The sequence below is a fragment of the Nannobrachium achirus genome (genome assembly GCF_963921795.1).
Source record: "Nannobrachium achirus genome assembly, chromosome: 6".
NCBI lineage: Eukaryota > Metazoa > Chordata > Actinopteri > Myctophiformes > Myctophidae > Nannobrachium > Nannobrachium achirus.
The window spans coordinates 55,846,350-55,868,222 of NC_137815.1; the positions used below are offsets into that span (position 1 = coordinate 55,846,350).

At 43.0% G+C, this 21,873-nt stretch overlaps 1 protein-coding gene across 1 annotated transcript in view; it reads right to left on the reverse strand.

Annotated features, from left to right (window-relative positions):
* Positions 1-21,467, reverse strand: part of anks1ab (ankyrin repeat and sterile alpha motif domain containing 1Ab) — a gene marked incomplete at its 5' end in the record, with an annotated part of 82,296 nt that extends 60,829 nt beyond the window's left edge. The window contains one exon of the mRNA XM_080728297.1: positions 21,180-21,467. Within this exon, the coding sequence (XP_080584423.1) occupies positions 21,180-21,467 (288 nt within the window). The remainder of the gene's footprint in view (positions 1-21,179) is intronic.
* Positions 21,468-21,873: the final 406 nt, after the last annotated feature.

Here is a 21,873-nt window from a genome sequence, read left to right on the forward strand (position 1 = left end):
TAGCATGACGTTAAAGAGTAGACACATCCTTAAGTTATTTAAGGTGAAGATCAACATTATCATCGCGGTCAGATGGAAACCTTGTATGTTCAAAACGAAAAAAGAACTCATGTTCCCATAGATTAATAGTGAGAATGAAGCCATCATCGTATAGCTCAGACTCAGCCAGCAGTTAGACCTGCATGACGTTAAAGAGTAGACACATCCTTAAGTTATTTAAGGTGAAGATCAACATTATCATCGCGGTCAGATGGAAACCTTGTATGTTCAAAACGAAAAAAGAACTCATGTTCCCATAGATTAATAGTGAGAATGAAGCCATCATCGTATAGCTCAGACTCAGCCAGCAGTTAGACCTTGCTGCGATGTCAGGCACCATTAAAATCAGTCTCATGACCTGTATTACATAACATCTCACTCCCCCCATCTGTCCCATCTCTCCACTGTACCGTTCAATAAAGTGGGAAATGTTTTGAAAAGAGGCCTGTTTAAGATGACAATTAGATTAGATGGTGTACTTGTCATAATAAATGGGGTGTTTCTCCCTTTACTGGCTGTGATCTCTCTGGCAGAATATTGATGTACGGTGTCTGTTTACTTCATACACAAATGCTTAATATACCTGATCCAACAATTCCCCTGCAGGCGGTTCCCTCCCAGCCAGCTTACCACACTGTTCCATCCATCAGAATATCAAACAGTAAAAGATGAAGGCTTTGATATGCTTCAATTTGTAATACTTGACTCTTTATTGCACAGTGGACTTACTAACCCACATCAGGTCTATCAAGTGCACTATAACGCTCTGCAGGAAATGAGTCAAAAATCCATAATGCAGAAGTGTGCCAAGTTCCTATTTAATGCATTACCTTTGTACACTTTGTACTTACATTGTGATGTTCAACCCCTCGAACTGCTTAATGTATTATATTAGGAAGAATTTCACCCAAGTACTGGCACAGTGTTGATTGCACAGGTTACTACAGAGGCCAAAAGAAGCCTGGGTTTCCGAGGCTACTACAGAGGTTGATAAGGCCTTTGTTACTGTAAGTTAAAGTGTTATAATTGCTATTTCAAGGGACAATAATCATGACAAATAAAGGTAAGTGTAAGTGTAAAAAGGTTAAAGTAAAAGATAGTTCTATAGTAGTCTATATTCAGATTCAAGTTTGTTCAATAGCAGGGATCCCGATCTCTACAGAAAAAAAAAACATACTCTCCCCCATGCCTTCGGCTGGTGGAGACTATTAGATAAATTATTAAAGTTAAATATGGATCTATAAATCCATAGTTAAAATAAAACACAGAGACCAAAGGACTATATCTTTTAGATTGCTGTATTTTGAGAGGAGTCAGACAGAGGAGACAAACAGTGAGCGTACCATAGCGGCAGCTTTCTAAATCTCTCTCTCCTCCAAGATGGAGGAAAACATGTATATAAAGACATACAGTTTATGAGAAGCGTGGAACTCATTGATTCGTTCCCATATCATAACAAGGAAGTAGTAGGAACTCATTGATTCGTTCCCATATCATAACAAGGAAATAACAGGAAGAAAGTGCCACGTAGTGTTGGTAATATTCCACCACTAGTGATTTATACAGTATATCATGATTACGTAGTCAGGGCAACCAAAGTTACTATGACCTGTAATCTATTTAGCCTGAACCCACAGTATCCGACCAAAATGTGGTCTAGTTCAGTTCATATTATATATATTATATGGTCATATGAGCTTCATACACAAACATAGAATTATGTATCATAATTCTTATCTTATCAGAGACAACAAAGGCTATTTGTTTTTAGACATCATTTTTAGTTGGGTTGCCAATTTAATGCAATCTGGAAAGATTAAAGAAAAAGCTGGAGAGAGAGACTGGGAGACTGCCTCTAAAATGACAAATTAAACATTGGCCAAATTGTGAAATATTAGAGGCAGAAAATGTGAAAATAGCTGATCTACATGCTCAAAACGCATGTAGCATGTAGATCAGCTATTTTCACGATAGAACCGTGTTCTACTAAATGTATTGCCTCAACTCTTTGTGCTTGTCAGGTTGGGGGGTCCCCAGTTAAAATTATTTTGGGGGTCACGGCCTGAAAAGGTTGAGAACCACTGTCCTGGGAGACCCCCATGAGACAATGCAATTATTCATCTGTGCAGTATTGTTCATGTGCCTAATTTGTGCGAAATAACTTTGTCAAAAACAGGATGAGTAATGTTGACTGGGAATTATTAACAAATTCATCTGCAAGCAAAATTGCTTCCTCAGTGTCAATAGACCCAGATGGACTCTTCATTCTATATTATGCAAGGCCTTGGTGACCTAATTCTAGCAAATGGTGCTCTTGTTTGCACAACTGTTTCTGGGATGTGAAGTGTTCCAAAATGACATAACCCACCATCTGGGGGAGATTGCTTTCTGTCCTAAAGTGACTGCTATGGCAAAATTGCAAGAACAAAAAAAAAAGGTTGTGAGGCTTTTTCAAAGCTGCAAAAACTGCCGACAGCATCCAACCACCGCAGTTGTTAGTTACTGTATTTTGTGTTAACACAGTGGTTCTCAACCTTTCCAGGCTCGACCCCCAAAATAATCATATTTTAACTGGCGACTCCCCCACCCTGACGAGCACTAAGAGTTGAGGCATAACGGTTTGTATAACACGGTTCTGTTGTGAAAATAATGTTTCATTTGTCATTTTAGAGGTGTTAAAAAGTCCTTAAATTGTCACTTTAGAAATGTCCAGATACCCTCTGTAGGCTTAAACTTTATGTTGGTTTGTTTACTGTTGAGGACCCCCTGGGGGTCCCGACCCACAGGTTGAGAACCACTGTGTTAACATACCCCCAACATACAGATTGTTTAAAATAAGGTTTTATTCACAAACAAAAGGTTATGGATTGCACCTTTAAGTCTATGGTTAATACAAAGAAATACCCCTAGTGTGAAGTGAATGGTGCTATTTATATATTAAGTTAATTACTTGTGCCATGCAGCAGGGCGAACAAGTAGGGTGATGACGAGTGCTGGTTGTATGTATGTGGCTGACAGTACAAAAGCTGAGCCTTTAGCCAATGCTCACCACTGGCATCACCACTGGCATTTGGCCAAGCTTTCAGCCTAACATGACACCCATTCACTTCCATTATGACTTTTCTTTTTTGAAATTCACAAAATGTGTCTGGAGTGTCTGTCTGACTCATATAAATCGGGCACCGTCAGACTGTTCAGGGTTTTCAGTGTCGAGTTTCAATTCAGTCGGATGAACGGATTTATTCGGTCTAATTACTGTACCGAAAATTGGGCTGTGACACAAAAGAAACCACATGATACAGTATCTGTCTGTCCACTGGTCCTGTGGAGGTCTCTGTGTGTTTGGGGGGTGTAGTAGGCACCAGCTTCCCTGATTGGCCAATCTACCCGTCAGGCTTCACGGATTGGTAGGGCTTTGCTTCACGTTTGTGGTGCCACGGACCAATATGCTAAGTGGTGGCATGCACAATAGAACTCCATTGATGTATGCCTATGTACAACAACATGATGTGAACAGGGACCCCAGTATCTAAATATTTAGTTGATCAATCGGTTAGTGGGTACTGTACTGGGTACTACTCAGAGAATGGGTTCAACAGGTACTCTGACAACAGGTACAATGAGTATTGCATAACCGGGTGGGGAATGCTTTCTCAACTTGCATAGTTCCCGACTCACATGGTTCGACCCCGGACCCTGAGTAGGTCGGTGCCCGAAGGACACAGGCAGGTCTAGTTCAATTTAAAGTTAGAGGTGGTGCCATAGTTTTGTACTTTTTCTGTTTTGTATGTGTCTATGGAGTCAACATTACTCTAATAGACCCCCAGTATGGTGGTTATAATATGCAAATGTCTTCCCTGTGTATATTCTTCCCTGTGTATTTTTTATTTCTTCCTGAAAGCTGAAAGCCTCTGAGTCAAAAGGCCCAATTCAAATACACCGCTTTAATGACATCATAAAATCCATTTCCATTCAGCTGTGGCTAATTTCAGCTGAAAACCAAGTATACTTAAAGAACAGGTGGGTGTGGCCACATAAAACATAATTTTAACACTTTCTGTTCCTCCAAGCTAATCATAATTCCTTATTCCTGTTTTTATTTTTTATTTTTTTTGGGGGGGGGGTCACGACACCCTGTCTTTAAATATTTCAAACAATGTTATGTTGTTTGAAGCGTCCTTTGCCTACTGGCAGTGCGCACAAAAAAATCTGGCCCCCAGTTTTGTGAGGTTAGCTGTGGACAAACCGGATCTGTCTGGACAGCTCACCTCCAGACGTTTTGAGAAATAAAATAAAAAATAAAACATCAGTCTTGAGGTTTTCACGCGATAGCAGTTAAGTTCTCCCTCTTTTCATGACAAGATCATCATACATTTCTCACATCAGACAGTCCCTGTCTGTCTGTCTGGGAGAGTGTAGGGGTCATGAGCATCAACTCTCAGTGGTCTGAATCAGATGTGGCATATTCGTCTTCCGCCTGGAGAAACTCTTCAGAGGAAAATGTGGCAGGTAGATAGAAGCTCTTTTTTTCTCTCCACCGCTCGTATTCATGTACACATCTGTCAAACCACATCTTAGGATGTGCTCACTCTGCCATAGCCCTCCATATGAATTATAAACCAGTGCATACGTGCATGCTTATGTCTCTTACAATTGAAATCAACCAAGCAAAGTAATAAAGCCTGAGTTATGCTCATGGTTCTGGTGTTGTGCAATAGAAATTGCTGATCTGCAAGCTCATCACAGCTTGACGCATTGTAAGCTTGTAGATGGGGTATTTTCAGCACGCAACACGCTGTATAAATCAGGCATAAGGCTTTGGAACGGTGGCCATTGTAAGCTATTATAGAGATATTTGATACAGAATTTACTTACTGATGTTTAATAGGCTATATATATACACAGTATATAATGGTGCGTGTGTTTTTGTGTCACTGTGCATTTTTAACAAGGTCCTGTCATCAAGTACAAGAGCTTTGAGCTAACCTGATGGTGCATAAGTTATCATTTACATATAATATTGAATATTCTTAGATCTCTTATGAATCCATTCCACGTGGGAATTTCCACCACAGGTCCCCTGTGACTGCTGTTATGTAAAACGTTGCCAACCACAAGCAAAGAAATGCATGAACATTCAACACACACACACACACACACACACACACACACACACACACACACACACACACACACACACACACACACACACACACACACACACACACACACACACACACACAGTACTGTATATTACATGGGCTTTAAAAGCTTGCATCCATTATCATACCTACAATACAGTATACCACTGGGATATTCAGAGTATGCACACAGCTATTCAAGCATGTGTAAGATGTGTTTGTGATAGTTGTGCCTTCGGTGTATTGAACAGATGTACTGAAGACATATTGCTTTTTAATCATATATATACTATATATATATACAATATATATATATATATATATATATATATATATATATACACGTCCTAGCACAGTGTGTGAGTATTATTGTACAGTATAGGGCTAGGCTATAGTAAGACACCTCAGGGCGCCCTAAAGGGCGAGGTCACGCCATGTCTTGGCCACCTGGCCAGTGATGTATATCGGACCAGTTACCCATATATGGAGACCCCTGGTACCCATCCATGTACTGTATATGGAGATATGCTGTGATAGCCCAAACATGCTTACTCAGTTATTCGTTATATGAAAGTCCTATATATGATCTCTATGACATCTGAAATCATACCCTTTTATGCGCATACATGGAGATCCCTGTCTGTAGAACCAGCCACACAGATATGGGCTGTCTTGGCCATATAGGATTCTATGGTATGTGGCCGATGTGGCCTCCATATATAGGCATTCCCATATAAAGTCCTGTTAGATATGGGCTTAATATTGATGACATCAACTCCATGTATGGTCATAAAAGGGATTCTGTTAGTGTGACATCACAGTGAAGCCAAAAGGTGATGTCAGAGCGGCAAACCCATTCTGTTAGAGTGGTTCCCCTGACATCACAGTGACATCCCCCCTCCCTCTCTCTGCTCTTTAGCCTATGTAAAGTGCCTTGAAATAACTTATGATTTGATACTCTAATAAAAATTGAATTGATTTGAATTCTTCTCTACTAACACCTCAGAGGCAAATAATGTACTTTTTACTCCACTACAATTATTTGACAGTTTTAGTTACTTTGCAGTAAAAAAAAAAGTTAACCTACATACAATAAATATTTCTTCCACCACTTGTTTTACATTACTAAACTAAAACTTTGAGGCGCATTTCTAATAATAGGTCACAGGGATATTGTTTGTGTAATTCATCAGGAACATCAACATTTGAAATGTTTCCCACACATCCACCCTAAGGAAGACGAGATACTGTTAGTTCTACGGTTAATAATGTAATTTTAGCAAAATTACGAAAAGAGACTGGAATTATGCATGGGTCTAAACAACTTCTTGTACCTATGAAACATTCAGTGGAGCTTTTTCAAGCTCTGCTGCACCCACTGAAGTGTGGAGATTAAAACAAACTTCTCTGTGAGTCACAGACTGCCAAAGCTATGCCGACCCAGAGCCACAGGGAATCAATGTAAGGGTCCATTTGGACCCCCTCAAGGAACGCAGCCGCTCATGATCCCTGGACCCCACTTAGAGAAACCAGTGATGTAGAGGTATTGTCCTAGAACAGAGAGGCCAGACATTTGATTCCTGCTGCGCACTCTGTCAAACTGTACTCTAAAATATATTCTATTCAAAACTCATAGTCGTCAGTGCCCTCAATCTTTCTGTGCGTGTGTACACGTGGTCGAGAAGCAGAGGTTGATGGATCTGACCTAATCTCCCCTCTTAAATTTCGGCTAGGAAAAACACAACAGCCTGGCTGGAGGCAGTCCTAGCACTAATCCCTTCTACACACGCGCGCACACACACGCACACGCACGCACGCACACACACACACACACACACACACACGCACACACACACACACACACACACACACACACACACCACACACCACACACCACACACCACACACCACACACACACACACACACACACACACACTACGTCCCAGCCAAACATTCCCTCAAAATCTGCAAAGAGAAAGAGACAAGCTGCAAAACAGGATGCCCTTGAGAACAGGACACCCCACCCACTGTCTGAGTAAACAATACTGTCAGAGGGCAAGGGGGACTGGGGACGGGGGACGGGGGGGCGGGGCAGGGGACAGCAGACAGGGCAGAGGGCAGAGACATTTATAGAATGCCAAATGTGCCTACAGTATAATGATTTGTTCAAAAATGACATCTGTTGTAGAGCATGAGGAATGTCTCCTGCATCTTGGAGTCTGTCAACCGTCTATTTAAACTTTGAATTGAGACCACGACAGTAGGGCAGGGGTGTCCAAACTCTTTTCAAAGGTGGCCACATTAGAAAATATTAAAACACCCGAGGGATGACTATATCTCTGTACTGTACTTTCGGTCGGACCATAACATACATATACATACATACATGATGCATCGCAATTACAATATTTAAAGGGGCACTCCACCACTTTTCAACCTATGTTCATATAATTGGTCCTCACTCAAAAATAGCTTTTTTCTTTTCTTTTTTTTTTTTTCTCAGAGGAGGGCTGTGGGCAGGTCAGAAACCCATCGTCTTGTGACATCATCGATTGCCAATCCAGCTTATAGAAACTGCAGGCTTTCTATTCCTGAAAAGTTGCAATTTTAAAGTGGAAGCCATTGTTCTCGCGATAGTAAAAATATAAATATTTTTTTCAAAAATATTGTTTAAATCTTTTTTTTGGAAAATGATGATGTCACAAGACGATGGATTCTGAACTTCCCAGGAGACTTGGACTGAGTAGGACTGAGTAGAAAAAAATTGTGATATTTTATCATGAACATTAGTGAGGACCTATTATATGAAGACAGGTTGAAAAGTGGTGAACTACTCCTTTAATTTAACTATCATCAATATCAGTGTTCTTCTGTCAGGTGTGTGCTCTGAACAAAACACAAATAACTCACATTTCCAAATGTAACCAGACGTGCCAGGTAGAAAATACAACAAAATAGCCTTTCTTTGACCCCTTCAGAATGAGACAACAGGGAACAAGGAATCCTGACAAATTATACTATAAAATATTCTTGTTTGACGGTGCTGGTGGGCCATTTATAAAATTTAGGAATGAAGCCGCGGGCCATATAAAATTTGTCGTCAAGACGCATTTGGCCCCCGGGGCCACACTTTGGACACCCCTGCAGGGAAATCCTTAACAGCTGAGTACATAACTGTACAAGGACTGCTCTACACCACTACACATTTGTTGGTATGGAAACCTGAACGTAAGAGACAAAAATCACATTGGAAGAATTGTGAGAACGGCCTCAAAGTTAGCTGGAGTAAACTTCAGTAGCCTAGCTGGATCACGTCTTCCAAAAGCAGGTGCTTAAGAAAGCCAAGTCCATTCATATGGACAGCTCTCATCCTCTCAACTGTGAGTTCAAGCTGCTTCCTTCTGGCCTTCGCCTGGAAGCCCCAGTGGCCACAACAAACATAGTGTGTTGGCTTAACCCTGATTTTTGACATTATCAAAACGAATAAATAACGGATAAAAGTGTCAAACTTTTTTTGAGGCTTCTTTAGGACTTAACGATGGATTTTAGCCTTGGGTACCAAACTTTATTTTGAAGTTTACCCATAGAATTATCCATATCAAGTTGGGCTCCCTTCGACTTTCTATACAGGAGGAAAATACCCAGAAAAAAAAATCTGCTTTAAAGTGATAGTTCACCTATTTTTGACATGAAGCTGTGTGAAATACTTGCCATTAAAACAGTGGTTAAAAATGTATTAATTGATTACCAGAGTCCCGTGGTCAGAGTTCTGGTCAGTTTCTAATGAATATTAAGTAGTTCCAATGGGGTGGGGGCCATTTGGCGTGGCCCAATCATTGAAAATAGATGAATCCACAAAACTAGCATCATTTGTATTGTTGTCCTATTTCTACCATATAGAGCGAGGTTTCGTTCTGATCAGCTGCCTGCAAAGCACCTTGTTTTGGGGAAATACGTTGCAGCGGCGTAGTGATACTGGACAAAAAAAATAGTACCATGTGACAGAGGGGTCAAAGTTGAACGAAAGTTGGTCTATTTGGTAGAAATAGGTCAGCAATACAAATGAAGCTAGTTTTGTGGATTCATCTATTTTTAATGATTGGGCCATGAGCCCCTGCCAAATCACCGGAACTACTTTATATTCATCTAAAACTGACCAGAACTCTGACCACGGGACTCTGGTAATGAATTAATACATTTGTAACCACTATTTTAATGGCCAGTATTTCACACAGCTTCATGTCAAAAATAGGTGAACTATCACTTTAAGTATGATGTGAGGGGTCTAACTAGGGGTTTGCCATGATGCTGAATCCATTGCAAGCATTTGTTTCGCACAAAAAAACTTTCCTTGGGCTAGAAATGGCCCCCAAAATCACACACAAAAAAGTGAAAAGTGATGACTCATCACTAAACCATAGTTTAGTGGGGCCCAAGGAAAGTTTTTTGTGCAAAACAAATGCTTCCAGATCTTTTTTCTGGGTATTTTCCTCCTGTATAGAAAGTCGATGGGAGCCCAACTTGATATGGATAATTCTATGGGTAAACTTCAAAATAAAGTTTGGTACCCAGGCTAAAATCCATCGTTAGGTCCTAAAGAAAGCCTCAAAAAAAGTTTGGCGTTTTTATCCGTTTCGTTTCGATAATTTTGTTAAGCCAACCCACTAACAGGCATAAGTTCTCCTTTGTGCCTGCTTCTATACGGGCTTTAAATGCCGATAAGGAGGGGGTAATCTGTTGCTTTTGTGAGACTTAATTAAGTTTTCTAAATTATGATGCGAATGTCAATGCTGGTACATTCGGTCCTGTCTGGCCTATAGATTGTTGCTTTTTTTTATTTTTTTAGCTGAGATCATGAACTGCTATCCTGTTTTTATTGTTCTATGTGTCTTACGTGTTTTTATATGTTTCTTTTGTGACTGATGTATGCTTTTATATATTGCTGCAAACAATCGCCCTTCGGAGACAAACAATAACTTGAACTTGAACTATTTCCAACCTAAACTATCAGCATAACTATTAAAGCAGGGGTCTTCAATGTTTTCAGGCCAAGGACCCCTTAGTTGAGAGAGAGATGAAGCAGGGACCCCATAACCTTTTCAGAAATTCCATAGTTCCATTGTTTGACTGCACAATCGTATTTTGGATTCATGTCAATGTGTGTTTTCAGATATTTAACCACTTGAACCGTCAATACTTAATACACTTGACCTACCACTCTGTACTTAGTCTGCTCTTTTTCCCCTCTACACAAAACCTCTTTGCTGAAAATAGCCGATCTACAAGCCGGACCCCCTGTATTAAAGTGTAGCAGGCCTACATGACCATTAAGGGTAGAAGTGATTGCGACCGTAGGTCGCACTTACTACAGAAAGCTCCACCAGGTGTCCGTGCGTCAGTCCGTCACACGTCACACTTTTGCCCTGCTCATATCTCCGCAACCGTTGCCCCGATCCATGCCAGATTTTGCACACACACTCCTTACCTGCCAAACTAAAACCTCCAAGGACCCCCGGAGCTCCAGGGACCCCCAGGTCCCTGGGGGACCCCCAGATGTAAAAAATTTCCAAATGTGCAAAAATGACCAAATGACCACCCCAACGGGGCTGCTCACGGGGAATTCCCGGGGACCACCGACTCCTTGTGCTCCAGAACGGATGCAAAAGTGGTGGCGCCCCCAGTGGAGGACCCCCTGCCACTGCAGCGCACATAAAATGCCGTAACTTGGGCAAGGAGCGACCGGGAGAGCCGGGGCCGGTACCTATTCGTCCGCCTCGGCGGCGCGGAGACCCCACCCCTCATTTCTCACATGACCCTCTTCTAGCGCCACCTTCAGGCCGATTTTTGAAAGCACATTTTTGGACACTGCTCCTCCAATTTTTGCCCTAAAATCACGCAAATCGCTACACAGTATGTCTACACTCATGTCATCAACATGGATCCGTCCACATTTTTTGGGGACACTGCTCCCTACTCTTTGTGTATACATGTGACCTACGGTCGCTTATCTCCCGATTAGGGAGTCTTACTGGTACGATAGCTCCTCGGGAGGCTTTTGCCCTGTTGGGGACTTGGGTGCATGGCAGCCCTGGCCTATAGCCAGGCTGTTTGGTCCTGCTGTGATGCTTTCCTCATAATAAACATTGTCTATTTTATTCAAATCAATGGAGGACAAAGTACTCAGATACTTCATCTGAGCAATCTTTGTCTATTCACCTTGAGTGGAAATATATATTCTTTGTGAAAAATGCAGGGCAAAGGTTTTTCCTTGGCCTCTAGGGAGTGCGCATACATAAATAGTTTTACACTGATCGGGGTGTAGGTAGGTAAAAACACGAATCGGCCTGTTATAGCGACACCATGAGGCTGATTTGAAATGTTTTAAGTGACACTTCTTCCTTGGCCAAGTGGGAATGTGCGTGCACAATTTCATCAAAATTGCACGCTGTGTTCATGATTTGAGGCATTTTGTTCAAAGCGGAGCAATCCTGAAACTTTGGAAGCCAATCTTAGGCAATCAGGATGGAATATTCTGTACTGTACATAACTTAATATTGTATTAGTTGGTACCTGGCATTAATGGAACATGTACCAACAACCCCTCCTTTTGGGTTATTTGAAGATAACGAAAGTAATGTAATTGGGGTAGGTCAATCTTCATTCTTAACTGTTGAAATGATGCAAAGCGTTTCCTCTATACCGTATAATATCCTATAAGTCATCGACAGTGTAAAGTCCTTTGGCCGCCCAGTCAGTGAATACCCTGTCTGACTGATGGTGGAAATGATGGGCTTTTACAGATGGGAGCTGTAGGAAGAACCATCAGGCAATTTTGAGAGCCGATTTGATCTGTTTCAAAATCTTCAGAGAGTTTCTTTTACAATAAAATCATCCCCAGTCATTTTGCCTGGGGACTTCTGGAAACTCTTTCTTCGTTCTTTAAAAAAAGCTTTTTTTTTTTACAAAAGATATTGCCATGGAGTCTACAGCAGCAGTGCAGCACTTCTGGGCAGGGATGTGCAGAGAAAGTTAGAGAGGCAGGGGCTGACATTTCTAAAAGGGCTTTTTGGTGAAAAAATTAAAAAGGCAATACTGGAGATGTGGCGTAACGGCATGGATTTCTACACAGAGAGGGCAATTCTTTCAACATAAGATGCTGCATTCAAGTTCAGGAGAGTTTGGACAAGGCAATTCTCTTGAATGCTGCCTTCATGTATGGCATGGAAAGAAGGCATTTGCATTCTTTCACCATAGTGAAAACAGCATTCATGGTCTGGAGAAGGCACTTTTTACAGACAGTTAAAAGGGCTCAAGCCCTCTTTCATGTCTATGTGTGCACTTGCCTGCTTCTGGGAACATAGAGTACGTACACGGACCAAAATCCTGCTACCTCAAGAATAGCACATTTCTGTGATTAAATTAAATATACATGCAGTGCCGTATGTATTTACACGTCAACGACCCACAACATTTTATGTGACGTTGCCTCAGGCACGCTCCTAGAAAGATGACAATCGAAGAGACATTTCATGGCTGCTCATGCAGCACTATATCCTCCAATGAAGCGAGGTAATAGAAGCTCAACAGATGAAGGTGTTGGCGTACAGTAGCAGGGTGGGGTGGGGGGCGGCCATCAGGGTGACAGACAGTGTGCGTCGTGAATACCAGGGTTCACATGTCTTCTTTCTTCAAATAAAATCATAATAAAACTAGTAAATCGCCTAAAGGGCGAGGTAAGGTGCCAATTCTTGGCCATCTGGCCAGTGATGTATATCGGACCAGTTACCCATATATGAGACCCCTGGTACCCATATATGGAGATACTTGTACTGTATATGGTACATCCCTTTTATACATGGGCTGTCTTCCTCCATAATATGGGCATTCCCATATGAAGTCCTGTTAGATATGGGCTTAATATTGATGACGTCAGGGATCTCCATATATGGGCATAAAGGGGATTCTGTTAGAGTGGTTCCCATGACATCAGAACATACATTCCTTTTTATGCCCATACATGGAGATCCCTATCTGAACCAGCCACACAGATATGGGCCATGTCTTGGCCATCTGGCCAGCGATGTATATCGATGACATCAGGGATCTTCATATATGGGCATAAAAGGGCCTACACATGCCTACATACAGACAGAGATACGCGGACAAGATGTGCTGGTTTTCATAGTAAACTTGCGACCTACGGTTGCAATTTAACACATACAATACATTGTCTTAGAATTACGGTACATCTGCTGTAGGTAATACATTAACTGATGATGTGTTTAAAGCTCTTCGGAGCACAGGTCTCCACCAGGTCTCTGACAGGCCAGGTAGGTTATTGTGGGCCTCTTGAGCTGCAGGGGGCATCCCTGTCCGGGAGGGCTTCCGCTTGGCATCTGCCCTGGCATGCCTCTTCTTTAATGGTGACCTCCAGTCTCGTATATAGACCTTCCTTCCTTTCACTCTAAAGACCTGGTTGTTGTTCTTCAGGAGGGTCTGGAGACCTCCACATTAGAGGTCTTCACGGGTCCAAACCCAAATGGACCCGTGAAAAATGGACTTGGACCCAAATGGACCCGTCTATTATTGGGAATATGAGATCCGATACCCGAGCAAGCAGCACCGCCACCGAGAGATGTCGGAACCGAGCCGAACAGAACTGGCTATTATTAGAAATATGAGATCCGATACCTGAGCAGTACCGAGAGATGTCGGACCGTACCCGACGTACAAAACCTGCGGCCCCGAAATGACCGAATGCTGACGTTATTATTATGAGTTGTATAAGACTTCTTTCTTACCTAAACGACACATTGCCCTGCGCCTCCTCTTCACATGTATTCCGTCAGTCAATGCGGACAGTTTGTAAATAAAAATAAATCCACGTTTTCTTTAATCCTTCTTCTTTGGCTATCCAATGCTAATGCATCATTTTCTGTCGCATGAGTTTCTTGTTCAGGCTATCAAATCTGTATTGACGTTTCCATTATGCTTTGCAGAGCATACCAGTGACAACACGCTATGACAACTCCTTTGTGAACCATTAACCAACATGTTACGTTAATAAAAACATCAATATGAATATAAGTTAACTGCCCCAGTGCCGCAAGTTCTAATGAACTTTATTTCACCATCAAGGCATCAGATTACATGTCCATCATTTAGTGCCATCTTGTGGTGTGTTTTCATCGGCTCCACTCGGGTATCAATGGAACCCCGATCTCACTGTCAGAGAACCAGGACCCGGGACATATACGGTAGCTGCTCTGACCCGGATCCGACACTTCTTGTGAATGGACCCAGACCTGGCTCGGTGCCGGGTCGGATCCCGGGTAATGTCGGGTCTCATTCTTGGGCCTACCCCAGGGGTCGGCAACCCAAAATGTGGAAAGAGCTATATTGAAAAAAATAAATAAAAATAAATAAATCTGTCTGGAGCCGCAAAAAATTATAAAAGCCTTATATATCGTTGTTGTCGGGTGGAAATACTATGGATACTATGTCCATAACTTCGTTTTGTATTTATCATTTCAAAAATGAACTAAACTAGTGAAAACAGCCGATCTACAAGCACGCGAGGCATTGTGAAACTTGGAGATACAAGGTTTCTGCCCAACAGTGACGATAAAAGAATCGTTAAAACAAAAAATACATTTTTTCCCCCCATCTTTTTCCATTTTCATACATTTTTAAAAAAGCTCCAGGGAGCCACTAGGGTTGCTGACCCCCGGCCTACCCGAAGACCTCCACTCCACATTCCTTCTTCAAGACCTGCTGGGTGTCCTGCTTGGAGCTCAGCCACCTCTCTCACACAGAGACTGCATTGGTAGCTGAGTGATAGCTGAGTGGTAGCAGTGATAGCTGAGTGGTTAGTGTCCACACTTAGGACTCTGGAGGTCCCAGAGGTCGCAGGTACGATTCCCCCGCTCCAGCTATCACTGCTCCCCTCCCCGCGCGCCCCTGTGGGAGGACGTAGGTAAATTCTTCTTCTTCTTCTTCTTCCATGCCTTCAGAGCGCCCCCTCTCCATCCGTGGTCAGTCCCAGTAAGGCACGGGTAACCTGGAGGACTATGCCATCTATACAATCCCAGGGGAGTCGTTCTGTCCGCGTTAGTGTTCTCTCTAATCAATTAAAGCATCAAAGACAGCTACCTGTTTGATGCCTGCCAGAGATGGGAGGGGGAGTGTGTTTGTACACACACATACTTGCCTAGTTTCATCATCACATTCACATCATCAAACCATATTAGCTAATCAGATAGCCTGATTACCCACTTGTTTTGCATGTCATAAGCACTAAAGGGAAACTCGGGCTCTCCCAGGGGTTTATACTTGGTCCCCTCCTTTTCCCCCCTCAACAACAAAGCTCTTTACCAAAAATAGCTGATCTATAAGCTCACAGCGCCTCACAACGCAAGTTTGTAGATAAATCTACAATCTTTGTTGAATATTCGCCTATTATTTATGACTGGAGTTAAGTGAAAAATGTTTGGAGGAAGAAAATCTTCAGAGGTGGTTGGCAGGAAGCAAGACAAAGTGCAATTTATGCCAAAAGACATTCATGTCACAACCCATTAAAAACTAAAGTGAAACTTAATTGGATTTATATGTATAATCCAAAGCTGCCTTTCCCCTCTAACTTGTTTTGAAGTTAATAAGATATTTATAGATTTAGTGGCAGCCAGCAACATTGGATATTTCATACATGAATCCAACAAGATAAAGTTAATATCGCCCTGTGGCTCTTGAGCACTATTGGTCTACTAGAGACACACGTGCCTATTAGAACCAAGCATTTCTGGAATTAATTAATGTGTTAAATCCAGTCTGAGAACTGAGGTCAGTTTGAAAAACTGAAAAAGCACTGCTATAGCAGCACAGTATTGTATGAGAGACAAATACAATTTGCTACCCTGCCAACTCACAATAAGTCAGTTATTTAAAAAAAAAAAAAAAAAAAAAAAAAAAAAAAAAATCACCAGTTTAGGTTTAGGCATATAGGCACTGAGGTTAGGTTAGGGAGTGAAGACTTCAATATATTGTCCTAGGCAAAGTCAATACCTAAGATGCAGTATAGAGAATAGTGCTTTCGCCATCTTGTTTTTAAAAGAAAGAATGTTGCAATTTTAGATTGGGTTGGTTCCCCTAGTTCATAAAATCATACAGGTCATCTTGTAGTTTATGTCCTGTGGGTTTAATGTGTGAGACTGTGCATGGCACAATGGTCAAATTTCGGGAGTCAGAAGTGTTCTTATTTCTGACCGCATACCAATGGCTTTCAGATTTCTACATTGTTCATAACTAACAACCCTATTCTCACCAACAATAGATGTCACAGTTATTGTCCACGACATTGCAAGCGGCGCGAAGGCCAGCGGACCTTGGTCCTGCTCTTCGCGCCCGGGCGCCGCATAGTTTTACTACGGTTAGGATTAGGGTTAGGTTTAGGTTTAGGCATAGTTTTACTGAGGTTAGGGTTAGGATTAGGGTTAGGTTTAAGCATAGTAGCATTCAGCAGGTTAGCATTCACCAGCGTGGGACTTAAGCAGTCAAATGCTCTACCTCTGAGCAGCTCCCCAATGACATCGGCTTCTTCCAGGGACTGCCCATTAGGTGAAGTAAAACAAGCGCTCCGGTCTCAATCTTACTGGTACCTCAAACAAACTGTAACATATATATTCTTATTTCTTCCCACTTCCTTCCTTGTGTGCTGCTTCCACATATTTTGAGCCACAATCTCTGTTCAAACATTAAACTGGCAGATATATTCTAAATTATTGTGGCGGATTAATTCAACTTTCTATACTTAAATCTTTTAGAATGGGAGTCAATGTGAGTGTCCAGAGCTATTTTCGGTCGCACCTTCAGGCACTAGTGCCATTTTGTGGGTTTTAAATTATAATAGCTGAAAAAGGTCTGAAAAATCTCAAAATGTTACTTTAAAGTGTGCGCAAGAACCCAGGAGATGGTCATACGACTATATGTATAAATGAGGCTTAAGGAAAGAGGTGGGATGGCACAGGAGCCAGGGAGGAAGAGAGGAAGACCAGGGGCGTCACAAGGGGGGACTGAGTTACTAGGGCCCAAGGTGGAGGGGCCTTAATTATTTTATACTTTAGCTATTGAAAAATAGCAGATCTGTGCCGCGCTGCGAGCTTGTAGATCTGCTATTATTGAAAAGTCACGAAAATGTGTGCAAATCTTTGCATATATGTATTTTTTAAGCGAACATTTGTTACTAAATTTTTGCTTCTGGGGGGTCCCTGGAACTAAATGTTTTGAGATGGTGGTCCGTGGTCAAATACATATCATTTTGGTGGTCCTTGACATGAAAAAGTTTGAGCACCACTGACATAGAAAGGTTTTTCAAAGACTTGCACACGATTTAAAACAAATAGCAGATCTACAATCTCGCAGCTGTGAGCTTGTATATCTGCTATTTATCAATAGTTAAAGCACAAAATAACGCAGGGAGGGAATCCTTGTACCCAGGGCCCAGAATTTGGTACGACACCCCTGTGGAAGACGGTGGAGAGCGTGGGCTGCGGGCCCCTGGGACGCAGGCTGAGTGGATGTGGGATGACAGCACAGGCCCAATTAGCGTTAGATGCCGAGGCTGGTACAGGGAGGTCGGAGGGAATGATCAAGCCATTCATGCATTCAGCGCTCGCCCCGGAGGCACTCAGCTGACAACAGCCTGGGTAGCAGTTACTGCGATGTACCAGAGATAGGCCTATACCGCTGGACTCCTCCTGTGCCTCCTTCTCCTGCACGGCTCCTGGCGTTGTCCGCTCTCTCTCCCTTCTGTACCTTCCTCCCTTCTTTCCTTCCTTCCTTCATCCCTAGACCGCTTAGTCGCTTGGCTCAACTTCATCATTTACTGTATATCCCCGCTAGGACAGGAGGCCTAACAGCTCATCCTCCACTGCCTGCGATGCGACGCAAGCGATGAAATCCCATTAACATTTGTTTCAATGAGGACGTCCTGACCTCCCTCGAGCGACAACCCGTCATGCCGCGGCGGCGTCCACCCCTCCTGTTCTCGCGGAGCCTCTATTTGAGCGAGGTTTCGCGGCGACCTCCATAGAGGTAAATGGCCATGTCCCGACCAAGGAAGAACTTCTGCCCCAATTTCAAATTTGCCTTGTGTTGGCGCTATAACAGACCTCTTGAACCGTAGGTCGTACAGTCAAAAATCTGTCAGCTTTTTCACATTCCCTTCCAATTGGCTACGATTGGCTTTCAAAGTTTGCAGCAAGGGCCTGCTTTGCACGAAATGCTACAAATCGTGAACGATTGCCATGAACGATTGCTGATTGCCATGAAACTCTGCACACACTACCAGTAGGTAAAGGAAGACACAACACACTTTTTGCTACTACTCCTACCTTGCCACTTTTTTCTATGGGGTCTTGTGACCAAGGTGTAACAGTCAGATTTAGCTGATTCCATTCCAATTGTCTATGCCTTCCAGGCAATCCGGCCTGCACTTTTCTAGTTTTTGAGCGGTGCTGACCTACATCTGGTATTGCCTGTTTGTGTGTGTATACATGTATGTCCCACACTTGACCCATATATCTGCGCAAAAAACCTACATCGATGACAAAGTTGACGAAAACATAAACAAACCACGTGAGCTGTGGAAGCTACTTAACAACCAACTAAGCTACAGTTCTGAAAACTGAAAACCATATAGGCCTACTGTACCACAACGGAAGCAGAAGGATCCAGAACGTGACTCCATAGTCTTTCGACTGACGGATGCCAATGAGGATACCACAACATAAACATCAAAACGGCAGTCGCTTACATTTCAGACAAGCTCAAAGTGGCTAATTGTTTTAACATCTACTTTACCACCATAGGCACATCGCTGGTTAAAAAAACTCTCCACCCCATCTGGGCAGTATGGTGAGGAACAAGTCAATAAATACTACAAAAATCTAGGGGTAAGCAAAGATGATTTAAATAATTGTCTATGAACAGGTTGAAGAGAATATATTGATTTATTAGTTCCACTCTGGATTCAGAGAATCCCATTCCACCGACACATGCCTCCCGACCGCATCAAATGTGAGGTGGATTCGGGAAAATATGGCGGTATGGTCATGCTGGACCTCCAGAAGGCATTTGACACCGTAAATCACTCTTTTCTGATTGATAAATTAAACACCATCGGTCTTGACAGCGCAGCAGTGAGCTGGATGCAATCTTACCTGGTGGGGAGAGAACAAAAAATACATTGAAGACTCTAACAAGAGCACTCATTGATCCCCACTTTGACTCTGGAGTCCATGTATGGTACTACCGTGACACCTCAAAGGCTCCAAACAGCCCAAAACAAACTAATTAGGCTTATGCTTAACCTTCCATCTCGGGCTCACCTCACCACTAATCACTTTCTAAGCGTGGGGCGGCTCGCGGTACCTGACAGAGCACAGCATCTTACAATAGGCCTGGTGTATAAGATACACTACACCACTAAGATACCCATGTACCTGACAAAATACTTCCAAAACGTCGAGGATGTTCACAATTACAACACCAGAGGCAGCGCCACAGATCATGTCCAACTCAGATTTGGCCAAAAAAAAGGGTCAAATGCGTTCTCCTGCTATGCCGCTAATTTCGCTAAAATGTGCAACGCCCTACCGAAGGCCATAAAGGAATGTACAAATCCCTACCTTCCTTTAAAACGGCACTGAAAAGCCACTTAGAAGCGACAGCTACTCGCAACTGGTAAATGAAAACATACCGTATCCTTACCTGCCCCTGATCTTTCTATTGTAAATACTATCTATTTTGCATTGTCTATCCTTACCTCCCCCTGACCTTTCTATTGTAAATACAGGATCTCAATTTAAATAAGCCATGTACTTTCTTGCGTGTATCCTTTTAGTTGAGATGAGATGAGATATACTTTATTAATCCCTGAAGGGAAATTGAGGCGTTACAGCAGCATAGTGTGAGAATAAATAAATAAATAAACTACTGGACAAACAGGGACACAGCAAACACAAATGGACACAATCACAAAATACCAGAGTCGACACATGACTCTGGTATTTTGTGATTATGCATGAAGGAGAGACCTTTTATTGAACTGTACCTTTCCCTATGCAAACTTCTAATAAATTCTTCAATCAATCAATCAATCAATCAATCAATCAATCAATCAATCAAAAGTAGGCCAAGCTTCGTGGGATGCTTAAGGAAATTAACTCATAAATAGCACCACTCACTTCACACTGGGTGGGATTCTTTTCTCTCCACACTAGTTCTCAAACTAGTTTTAGTCAGTCTCTCTGTCTCTTATGTATCCTTATCTTGCTTCTGTCAGGTACAGTACTACTGCTCCTATCCTCCATGCAGTCTGTAGGCCTATACTCTCTATCTTTCTCTCTTGCTTCCCTCTCTCTGAACATACAGTAACATCTCTATTCCCATATGTCTATCTGTTGATATGCTACCTCTGCTCCTCAGAAAAACTACAACTACTGCTCTCTCTCTCTCTCTCTCTCTCTCTCTCTCTCTCCCTCTCTCACACACGCACCCGCACGTGCACACACACACACACACACACACACACACACACACACACACACACACACACACACACACACACACGCACACACATTTGAGACTTCTTAATACTACAGCACACACCTCTGCATTATTTAAGTCTTCTTTTAGCTCGCTGTTAGACACTTTGAACCTGGCATCACTATTTTGGCCATTGATTGATTGAATATTTTATTAGACAGAATGTAAAACGGCACAACACACACCAAAAAATCTAACCAAGTTTGAAGTGAGCGGTGGTGGGTGTGGTGCGCGCGCGCGCACACACACACACACACACACACACACACACACACACACACACACACACACACACACACACACAGAAACATACTAGACACAATCTCTCTTTTTGAAACGCCCTAACCCTCACAAGGTCACTGCTGTCTCTCCTCAGACAGTCCTTCCACTCTTACCTCATCCCACTCCGAGGCGAAGGAGGGTGAGCGCTCCATGGACGGCCGCTTGGCAGAGCTGGAGCTTTCCACCGGGTTCCTGCTGCAGTCGGCCGCAGCCCTGACCACCTCCCCTCCGGCCGGGGAGGCGAGCAAGTCGGAGTCCGACCTGGACAAGGTCCGCGTCAACTTCAGCTCCGACGGTCTGATTCTGGGAGCTGATGATGGCGCAGCCTCGGATGAAACCCTGTCCTCTGGACTCCGGAGCGCTCCGGGTGGGTCGGTGGGATTCGACGGGCACTCTGCCATGTTTCCAGGGCGAGTATAGTATTATAGGCGACCCGCAGAGTCCTCTGACACTCCCTCACCCCCCGCTTCAGTAGCCTGAGTCCCGTAGCTCCCGTCACCGGTCTCAGAGAGTGACCCGTCCAGCTGCCCTGCGCTTGCGTGCAATTTTCCCAGTCAATTCTGTGGAAAAGCAGTTAAAACAGGGGGGGGAAGGGTTGAATGTGAGACACGCATGAGAGGGGATATCCCGCTCTGACCCTAACCCTGATTAAGAATGAGAATCCACACCTACAGAAAACGTCTGGTCTAAATTAATGACAAATACATAGTAGTTCGGCGAGAGAAACAGCATGATCGAGAGAGGCTTGGTGTGTGTGTGTGTGTGTGTGTCCGTCTTTGTGTGTGCGTGCGTGTGTGCGTGCGTGCG